The sequence below is a fragment of the Pteropus vampyrus genome, unplaced genomic scaffold, assembly GCF_000151845.1.
Source record: "Pteropus vampyrus isolate Shadow unplaced genomic scaffold, Pvam_2.0 Scaffold172, whole genome shotgun sequence".
Classification (NCBI taxonomy): domain Eukaryota; kingdom Metazoa; phylum Chordata; class Mammalia; order Chiroptera; family Pteropodidae; genus Pteropus; species Pteropus vampyrus.
This window is the reverse complement of record NW_011888953.1, coordinates 3066130-3077301: the sequence shown is the minus strand read 5'-3', so window position 1 is coordinate 3077301 and position 11172 is coordinate 3066130. Positions and strand designations below refer to the sequence as shown.

The following is an 11172-nucleotide window of genomic DNA, read 5'->3' as shown; positions in this document are numbered from 1 at the left end:
GAAAAACCTTACTCTGCAAATCAGAAGACCCTAGAAAGAGCAAAAGGAATTACAAGGAATTACAAATCCTTCAGAAGTCTTTTACCATAAAATAGCTCGGTGTATTCAAAACATACTGTTAGGTGCTTTGTAATAACTGTGGCCCAAAAATAAGTCCCCCAGGTTCCAAAGGAGAAAGACATATACAAGAAATGAAATAAACATGTGGTTTTATTTACATATGGTGGGGTGAGGTGGGAAAGCAGAAGAGACTGTAGGTCAATGTCTAAGACCACAGGTTAACGTCTAAGAAGTTTTAAAGGTTCAATAAATGGATTCATATCCACATGCAAACAATCAACACCAAGAAAAAGTCACTCATTAAATAATTCCATTCCTCTGAAATGATTCTATGTATTTAGAGCAGACTTTTTACTTTCCATCACCCTAAATATGTTTGAACCCTCCACATCATAAAAACCACTTTTTCTTTAATCCTAACTCTTTGTAGGTTAAAGCTGCACCTTTGTTTTTGTTTTTTGTTTTCATAAATATCCAATCTCTGTAATTACCTCTACTCTCTTTTCTACCTATTTATTCTTTCACAGACTGCTACCCAGTTTCTACCCTGACCATTCTACTAAAGTGGCTGGCTGGTCTAATCACTCAATTCAAGGGCCACTTCTCAGTAATCTTCCCCTTTGCCTTCACAGCATCTGGTACGCTGCCTAAAGTTTTCTTGAAACTCCCGTCTCTCTTGGGTTCTGTACCACTTTACCCTCGTGGACTACTCTTAACCCTCTGCTATTTGCTTTCCTGGCCTCTTTTTTTCCCATCCTCCTCTTAGACATACAAGCTTCTAAGAGATGGGTCTTTGGTCTCTATTCCCCTTTTCCTGAATTACGGTAACCTCCAGGATTTAAATTTTTTTCCTATCACATATATGCTGATGATTCATAAATATGCACCTCTAGCTCCAACTAATCACCTGGATGCCAAACTTGATTTCACTGCTACCCAGACACTTCATATGTACCTCAAGCTCAATGAGAATGAAAATGAAATTAATTTTTCCCATCTAATTTGTTCATATATTTTCTGTCTCAGTGAATGGCACCACCAGTCACCCAGCTGCCCAAACTAATAGTCACCTTTGGCTCTACATCTCCCTTACCAAATTCACAGTCGTTAATTCTAATTCTGTCTCTTCATTGCTTTCACACCTTTTCCCCTTTATAATGTCTAAACCCAAGTGTCCTAGTTACGCCTTCAGTGTTTTTTGCTTAACTCCAACTAGATTCTCTTTATCTACCTGCTTTCAGTCCTTTCTTCCTCTTGATTCATTTCTCCATATTGTCACTAAAGTGAATAATCTACAATGATCATCATCCTTTTTAAGGCTTCATTTTATTGTCAATAGTTTTCTGGGCCCTCTCTAATACTGCCAGCATTCTACCTGCATTTGAGTTTTATTCAATGTACCAGTGATTTTCAGCATGTTTGCAGATTCTCATATTCTCTGCAATATCTCTGCTCTGTGGAAGAGAAACAGGGAGCCATTTTTTTAAAATATAGACTTGGTCTCTTTACCACCAATATAAAATTTTTAAATGTTCTTCAATGCGTACCACAGTGATTTTCAAACTTGGATGTTTATCTAGTCACTCAGGAAGTTCTTTAAAAATACAGATTCCTGAAGCCTATCTCAGACTTTTTGAATCGAAAGGTTCTGCGATGGGTGACTTGGAAGATTCCCAGGTAACCCTCGTGCTGCTAAATGGAGCTCAGAGAACTGAAAGCTTAAACTAAAACTTACCCTTAAGCAAGATTAATCTAATTCACTTGAAACAAAAATTCTTTAAATACAAGCTTACGAGAAATGTTCTTCAGTGGGCTCCAGTCACTCCACTCTTTGCGACCAGAGAAATGAGGATCGTCAATGTAGCATCTAATTCCCACATAGTGCGTGGCACACTCCAAGGGCATGTCTGAGGTCCAGCTCCAGTGATGAACTGTATCTTTACCATTCAGAGTTGTGTTGTAGGTCATCTAAAAAATGAACATGAAAACAAAATTATATTTCCCAGTAGTGATATGTTCTGCTTTCCTTTAGGATTAAAAAATACAACAGACTGTATAAAAACACCAGCTAAGTAAGTTAAAGGTTTGTCCTTTTGTAAAACTATCTCAGTTTTCTATAAGGCATAATAGGAGAGTTATAGTAACAATAATCATGAATCATTTATGTTTACTTCTTCAACTTTAGGCCCTACTTTATTATTATTCAAGATGCTGATATTCAAAACATTCAATACAGTTCACAAAAAAATATACCATTGCCTTAAATAATCTTCATTTGTCACAGAGAATAATAAGTTTATACTTCCAAGAGTTAGTCAAAGAGAGAAGCATCTCAACAAACTAAATTATTGTTTTAGACTGCATGTTTACATAAGCGTTATATATTTTAAATTTTATTTTTAAACATGCAACTTATAATAATATAAAATATTAATGTCCATTGTGAAAAACAGACAAGATTTCAATTAAATATTGAAGATTTACTAAAAGAGACCTTGGGATTTCCAGTTAAAGACAATAAATAAAGGCATTTCCTTCTGTCACTCTACAATGAGAGTATACCAAACTTTTTAAAGATGTAAATGCACAAGGGTAAAAAGTAGAAGAAACAGAACCAGTGAAATTCTGGATGCTGGAAAGCAGAAAAACAATGGTAACTGACTCAGAAGACCGGAGAAAGCTGAAGGTCAAGCCTCCAATGAGAAAGCCAGAAACAATCTTGAAAGTTGTTCAAAGATATGTTAGGTACCCAGATCCCCTCCCACATTCTATGCTACCGAAGGACTACTTTTTTTCACCTTGGCATGAAGAATGGAGGTTCACGCTCTGGAAAAGTAAAACAGAATACCTCTGGATTGAAGAACCTCAAGAAGGGTTGAGAAAGGGGAATACTGTACCAAAAATGGGGACCACTAACCTATGTATTCTGAAGACTGGGTCAAGACTCCTGCCTCTTCCCCTAGTCAGTTCCCAAAATAGAGATGGCCAAGTTCAGATTGACCAGGTAGGACTCTAAACAAACATTTCTGAGGCATATGAACAGGTCAAGACAAAAAGCTAAAATAATATTAAAATTCTGCCTAAAATAATTTTAATAACTAGATAGTCCAACCTAATTACCTATGATGAGCCTCAGTCAACAAGTCTCATGTAGGCACAAAAAGAAGTTCTAATTAGATTTTTCTTATTAAGAGCTACTCACTTAAATATGAATCGCAACCAAGATGACCAGAAAGTGGAGAAAAGTTCTAATAAAAAAACTCAAAGATTGAAACAAAGAAAAAAACAATTTGAAGAAACACACTACACAGAAAGAAAAAAACATTTTTTTAAATCACTGATACTCTCAGAGATAAGATATTGCATTCATGAAACAAGAATTCGATACATTTTAAAAAAGAACAAAGACCAAAAATCAGCTCTTTCTTGTAAATTAAAAAAAATATGTTAATAGAAATTCAATAGCAGGATTGTAAGATAAAGCTTAGGAAAAATTGCTCAGAAAATATAGCAACAGGCATTTGAAAAGTAACAATGATAAGACAATTAGAGGACCATTCTGGAAGATATACTTTCTAAAGAACATAAGTTCTAAGGGAAAAAAGGAGAAAACAGAGATGAGGAAATCAAAGATACAAAAATAAGAAAATTTCCCAAGCTGATCACATGTTTTCAGACTGAAAAGTTCCCCAAATGAGCGTCCGCACAACAGATGAAAATAAATCCATGATCAAAAAAAGAAAAAAAAAATTATTTTTTGAATAATGCCTTCAAAAATCTAGAGAAAATTTCCCAATCTAGAATTCTATACCTAGCTAAACCACCAATCATGAGTGAATGCAGTATAAGGACATTTTAAGAAATGTCATGTCACAATGTATTCATCAAGTAGCATTTTATATTCCCACTAGAAATGTATGAAAGTTCCAATTGTTCTGCATCTCTTCAATATTTGAAGTCAACAGTCTTTTAAAATTTTTTTAAATTTTGTTGGCAACTAATTTAAATTTAAAAAAATAAAATACATCTGCAAGGTAGTATTATAAAGAGCAGAGAATATCTATAATAAAAAGCAAATAACTACCAGAACATCTGCTTTCACCCAAAATGAAGACATAAAAGGAAGACAGGGAATTCAGGAAAAAGAGGATCCATCAAAAGGTAAAAGGAATCTCCTGGATGATCATGGAGACCCCTTGGACCATAGCTTTCTGACGAATGCGCCATAAGACAATGAAGTTTGTCTTGAATGGGTTATGGGTGTATCTAGGTTTTAATCTACAAACACAGGGTTGGCTGATAGAAGCTGAGACCACTGGAACTCCTGAGAACACTTCTTGCCACAAGAATTCTCAGCTATTCGCCCCACTCTATGCTTTACAAATATCGTCAGTGTCTGTGTATGTCTTTGTGAGCCCTTCTATGAAAAGGATTGGGCAGTAAATCAGAAGGCCCTCAGAGAAATTTATTCACAAATATATAACTGACAAAACACTAGTATGTTTGAACATTCGACAGTAGATTTACACAACCTGGAGAGAATTTAGGATTGAATTGATGAAGCAGACTAAATAAAACTAAAAATACAAGACAATACAAGAAATTATAACACATACACACACACACATACACAAGAAAGAGTACACACTACCTGGTTCAGTTGTGAACAGTGTTTCTACCACCATAATACGAACAATGACTACTGGTCTACCAATGGTCTACCAATAATTACAGCAGAACAATATTGGAAAAAGATAGAAAATATAAGAGAGAAAGGGAGAGAAGGAGGGAGTAAGGGGGAAGAGGTCAGGGAGAGAGTAATAGCAAGCAAGCTGGAGCATGGAAGCAAGCACACAAGCATGTGAGTGTGTGTGCCTGGGCTAGGAGGTGAGAGGGGACTAATTTTCATCTTCCATTGTGCAAAGTTAATAAAACATTGCTCAAAATTGAAACAAGAAAGAAAAACCAATATTAGCGTGCTATTTGGAAAAAATGAAGATTAAAAAAGAATTGCTAAAATTGGACTGAAATTGGCTGTTTACAGAGAAAGAAAAATGAGAGGAGGGGAGGGTGCTGCATAACTCCCAGGGGTCATTCGCATCCTGGTCTGTGCCACGCACAGCTTCCATGGCTACAGGTGAGGCCATGAGCAGAAACTGTCAAGTTAAAAATGACACATAATAAATAAAACACTAATGTATAGTGTTCTTGATCTTTAAACTATTACAATAGCATTATAAGCTGTCATAAAATGACTGATTGTAAGCAATTCTAACTTAAACACTGATATTAATAATGTAAAATTATAAATAAAAAATGTCACATTTTTTGGACCTGGATCATTTATTCTCATTATTTCAATTTTTAAAATTAATTTGTTCTATCTCTATTTTTGTTACCTCTTGCTACATCTCCCCATACAAAGATTTTTCTTCAAAGATCATATTCCCAAAAGTAAGGAATTACTACTACCTTGTCTTTATTGTCTTGTTATGCATCTTGTGGCAATGAGTCATATAATCTTAGAACAATATTTCCATTCATTCATGTTTGATTTCACTCACGCTTCAAAGAGTATCCCTCTTATCCTACCATCCCTAAGTCAGTTTTAAAAATAAATGTCTAACCAATGTACTATATACCTGAAACTAAGTAAAATAAAAAATAAAAATAAAAAAATATAGTCCACAAAGTAATGACAACTAACAGTTGTTTAACAGCTTTATAAATATACCATGAACTAGAGAACATATTAGCACCACTTTACAAATGAGGAAAAGGTTTCAAGAAGTCACCCTAAGCCAGTAAGTAGTAGTTCAGAAACAAAATGCTAAGTCATAATAAAAGGCTAAAACGATTTTCAATAGGTAATAATTTTAAGACAATAATGGCAGAGCTAGATCAAATCTAGCTGCGAATCAGATTGACAAACAAGAACTGCCATTAAAATTCAAGAAAAGAAAGAGCATTTTAGGCTGAGATAATTAGAATGGGCTTTAAAATAAAGGGTAGGATTTGGCCTGGGTCTTGAAATGTGAGTTCGACTTGGATAGGTGAAAAAAAAGGAGGGTACATTTGCTTATTATGTAAAATAGACTGTAGTGATTAGTTGCATCGGCTATGGAACAAAACAGCCTGGCTTCACGTTTTGGCTCCACCACTTAATGTCTTCCTGTGACTGTATTTCATCTGTAAAATGGGGATGATGCTAATAGGACCTCCTTCATGGGTCTGTTGTGAGGATGCAAAGAGTTAACATAGAGAGAGAGCTTTTACAACAGTGTCAGGAATGCCAAAAGCATTAGATACATGAAAATAGCAAATAGGAGTATTATTTTAGGAATATAATCCTGAGGTTGTCAAAAAGGAAAAGTAAGACAGTAACTAAGAAATACAGAATAATCCTATTTGTTATCTTTACTCTTATCTATGGCAAATAAATTGTAAAATCATGAAATGGTTTTCTAATTCTTTTTTTTTTCTAATTCTTAAATTTATACCTAAGCATATTTCAAAACCATTAAGAAAGAAAAGAATAAAAGAGTAAAAGGGGGAATTATCACATACTAGCTATCAAAACTTTTCACTACTACTTCTCATTGTCCCTTAGACTAAGAGCAAATTAAGATAGGTTAAAGGAAACCATTCATAAACAGATTTTTAAAAAATAAGAAAAAAAGCATGTACTACTAAATACAAGAATGTTATTTTAGATTAAGATAAATTCAAACTTACAGATTTATACAAAATTTTTCAACAATTACTATGGCTAAATATATTTCAAAACATTTATTTTTATGTTTATAGTATTAGACAAAGATAAAAATGAAACTAAATTATATGTACACTTTTATTTCATTTATGTAAAAACATGCATATAAAATGCCTAGACAATATACAAAAATAATGTTTACTGTGTGCAAGTGGCATAATCGTGGATTAGTCCTCCCTTAATCTCCTAAACTTCTTATAATGGTTACACATTATTTTAATGATTAAAGATTGTGAGTCATGGCATATAGTTTTTAATGAAGCCTGAAAGGATATCTGATCTACTTCTTTAATAATCCAAAGGTTCACTGATGTCACTTTAAAAATCTTTTTACAAAGTAAAAATTTTCTCTAATGTTACAGGAAAAGAAAATCTGTTTTATTCAGACTTACTAATTTTATGACTTCCACATTCTCTTTATGTAGAATTTTAATTTCCCAAATGACATTCGAGTGATGTGGAAAAACAGAACCCTTATCATTCCACTTTAGATGTAACGTAGAAGTTGGGAAATCGGCAGACAAATTCAAGATCTCTGGTGTGTCTGGAATGAAGGCTTAAAAAAGGAAACAAAAGATAAAACTTAGTAAAATAAGTAACAATTTTTCATATCATAATTCATTAGTCAATTAATTTTAAAGCTCTATTCTTTCTTGATCAAAAATAATCAAGAGTTAAAAGTAGACTTTTGAACTTATCACTGAAAAAGGACAATATATGTATTCACTTGTATAAGCAACTCCAAATGATTCATCAGCCAACTTTGAGAAAATTATTTATCAGCTTGCAGTTTCAAGTCCGTATCTTTTCTAATACAAATGGAAACTGGGTTCCCACTGCACTCTAGTGTCATCTGGTCTGGGACCTATAAGTAGGCAGCATCGGAGAGAAGTAAAAGAATTTCCTTTGTGTGGCTGTAGGTCCAGCCTAAGACAATGGTGGAATATGGAAAGTTTGCTTTGGTAAAGCTTTCTTTCTGTTTTCTCTGCAGCCCTCCCCGCCCCGCCCCCTCCCCCCATGCTGGGGGAAGTCACCCACATGAGGATGCTATAGGCTATTCCTGGTTCTACGTATCAGTAAATAGCAGCAAGACCATAGTAATGACCAAGGCATTGAGGGACAAAGCCAACAAGTTAACCGTGCGGATCTAAGAAGTATTTAGCAGGATCTTGAAGTCTTTCAGGAAGGCTATACTAGCAGTGGTGTACAGGGGATGCGAAAGAGATAAGGTAATCAAGTAGGAGACCACTGGAAAAAGCCTCACTAAACAGCCAAAGCTTGTTTGGGTGCTATGGATAGTTACACCTTCAAGGAGCCAGAGACCTTCACAAGAATCATGAGAGGGAATGACACAGAAGCAGAAGGAAGCCACAGAAAACCCAGGACCACTGAGACCAAAAGAAATGGGTTTTCATGTAGACCAAATAAAAGAGTTCAAAGAGGAAGACAGAAAAGACTACTGATGCTGGTAAAGGGACCGTCAATATTTTAGAAAGAAATCTGGGAGGGCAGTGGGCTCTGAAGCTCCATGACAAAAGGTAAGGGAAAAAAACCGTGCTCAAGGATATGACCATCCCTCAAGGAGAAACATGAACTAAAATAAAGTAGCAGAAAAAGTAAGGTATCCTTTAAAATCTCCAAGTCTCCCTACCTAGAGGGGATGAGTAAGTTATTAAAATGTTTTGATCAGTGGAAAACACACAAGGTATGAGCCTGTTCCGTTCTACAATACGTAGGCTTTCTGGTGTGAAGGGCAGAGAAACTTAGGGCCCTTTCTTGCATGTTCCCTCCTCAAATGGCAGTAAGGTGAAGGTAAGTTAAAAAAAATCCACAGACACATTCTCTGGCCTGACATGTATCCTAGCACTTCCCCCATGAAGCTCAAGGACCTATCAAATAAAGTCCTGGCTTGCACGACCTATAGGAGTTTGCAGGTGTACAGTAGCTGAATGTGCTAAACAAAACAAATAGCAGACCGAGCCCATATAAATTCATCTTGGAACTTAAAATTAAGTCCTTAATAAAATTAACTAAAATCTGCTGACCACAGTGCTCTGCACTGGATTTATGTAAGATGTTTAGGGCTGTACGGAAAACAGAACGTGCATACAGCAAAGTCAACAGGTACACAGCTATATAAGGACCGTGGAGGATGCGACATAGCAGAAATATTAAGTAGGATGCTGCTTTTTAAAAAGAAGGAGTAAACAAGGAGAAAGTTGCTGATTTAGTGCCAGGAGAGGGAATCTCCAAGGTGCCAGTGTGGCCACACAGAGCAGAGGCTTCCGAAACATGGTTCTTTCAAATGTTTCAAGATATCAAGATCTAGTAACTTAAAAATTATGAAACATGTGAGTATTTTAATAAGGCAACGTTCATCTATTAAAATGCTTCCCTCCCTGAAAAGCCTGCCTAATTTACATGTTATCTAAATAGCAGTAGGCTACTCTTCAAAACACAGGTCATACCCAATATTTCACAGTAAAAATAGTAATTACAAATGAAAGGATTACACACACACACACACACACACACACACACACACACACACACACACACACTTTTTTCACTTCTTTCTTTATAATATATTTGGGAAGGGCCCCTAAGCTCCCAGGACTGTCATCTGCATTTCTTTCCAGCTAAATTAGACACTTGAAGACAATGTTAACTTGATTTCTAGAAACTAGGAATTGTTCAGCTAGGAAAGAAATTTGTTGATTTTTTAAAGCTAGTAAGTCTTTACCCATCACTTCCATGTTCTTTTGCCTTAGAAGACGGGAGCTTTCCCAGCGCTTTCATGGGATCCACAGTATTTATTCTGCTTCAAATAAATCCAAATTTTCAGGTTATTTTAAGAAACTTAGACATTAAAATTCTTTAAAAAAAACTTATTTTTGTACCTGCCCTTGTCGATGAGAAGCTTATTGCATTTGTGTATATATGTTAAATACCTTGTTTGCTTTATATGTATATTTTTGAAAGCATCTTAAGATGTAGATAAATCTTAATTTCTCATATTTTTATTTAGTAGCAAATTGCCAAAGAACCCAGATCCTATAATGCATGGTTACCTATCATTTCATAGTTTCTCTTGCACATGGTAGGTGCTCAAAAATTTGCTGATGCATCTACATCCCTCTCTTATATTACCTAATTTGCTTTTCAATTTTCTCATCAGTATTTTCTTAGTAGTTGCAGTAATATCTTAGTATTGGGATACTGTTAATCTGATATATGAATCACAATCAGGCCATTATTAAAAATACTATCAACAATTGCTGATATACAAAAACAATGAAGTATTAAATAAGTCACCTGGAGTCTGTCTTGATTTTCCTTTCTAATTCTTTCTAACACTGTCATCCTTAAGTAACGTCCCAGACATAACCTTCTGAATACTTACTAAAAAATCAGACAATACAAACAGGCTCCCTGACAGGATCCCAAGAAATTTTTTAAAAATCTGGAGCGAAATTATGTTAGATTCCTCAGATCTTACTACAAAATAATTCCGTATGAATAAAAGATTTAAACCAAGTACGAAAACGAAACCAAAACCTCATAAAGAAAAACAGCAAGAGAGTCTATTAAAATGAAACTTGTGATATGAAAAATATCACAGTTGTTTAAATTTTAAATTTAGAAAAATATTTGTAGCAAATATAACCATAATATAGAGAGAGCTCTTGTGAATTGATGAGGAAAAAGATAAATTTCAACATGAGAAAATTTATGAAGGCTACAAATAGTTCAGAAAAGAATAAAAATGACTGATAATTCTCTTACAAAAGTAACCACAGAAATGAAAAACAACAGTGCTATAATTTTGGGCTCAGACTGAAATGGCAATTGAAGTGAACAATACGCAGTGCTGGCGAAGATGTGGAATAACAGGCACTCTCTTATATGATGTTTGTGGTAATGTAAAGAGATTCAAATTTTTCAGAGAACAACTTGCAATGGATATCAAAAGTCATAAAAAGTCATGCCTCTAATGGAGCATTCCCAATTCTAAGAATTTAGCCTAAGAAAATCATCACACGAAATCAGAAACATATATATGTGAAAGATGTTCATTAAAGCATTGGTTATAATACTGAAAAACTGGAAATAAAAATCTTAATGTTAATAATCACTAAAGTAATACTGGAAATTCCATTCAATAGAATACTATGCAGCTCATATTTAGATTACAACTGGAAAATCGATCTATGTCTTCTGTTAAGCAGGTGATATAGCAATATGAACCTTTTACTTATATTTACATGAATAGAAAATATACCTAGGTGTTAACAGCATTTCTCTGTGGGTACTGGGATCATGGATGATTCGTACAATAC

The 11172-nt window shown here is 34.6% G+C and overlaps 1 protein-coding gene across 1 annotated transcript in view; it reads right to left on the bottom strand.

The window, feature by feature from the left end:
• LIFR (LIF receptor alpha) overlaps window positions 1-11172 on the bottom strand; it is a 45148-nt gene that overhangs the window by 27783 nt on the left and 6193 nt on the right. The window contains exons 5-6 of the mRNA XM_023536914.1: window positions 7225-7388; window positions 1854-2028 (exon numbers count right to left, since the gene is read on the bottom strand). Of these exons, the coding sequence (XP_023392682.1) occupies window positions 1854-2028; window positions 7225-7388 (339 nt within the window). The remainder of the gene's footprint in view (window positions 1-1853; window positions 2029-7224; window positions 7389-11172) is intronic.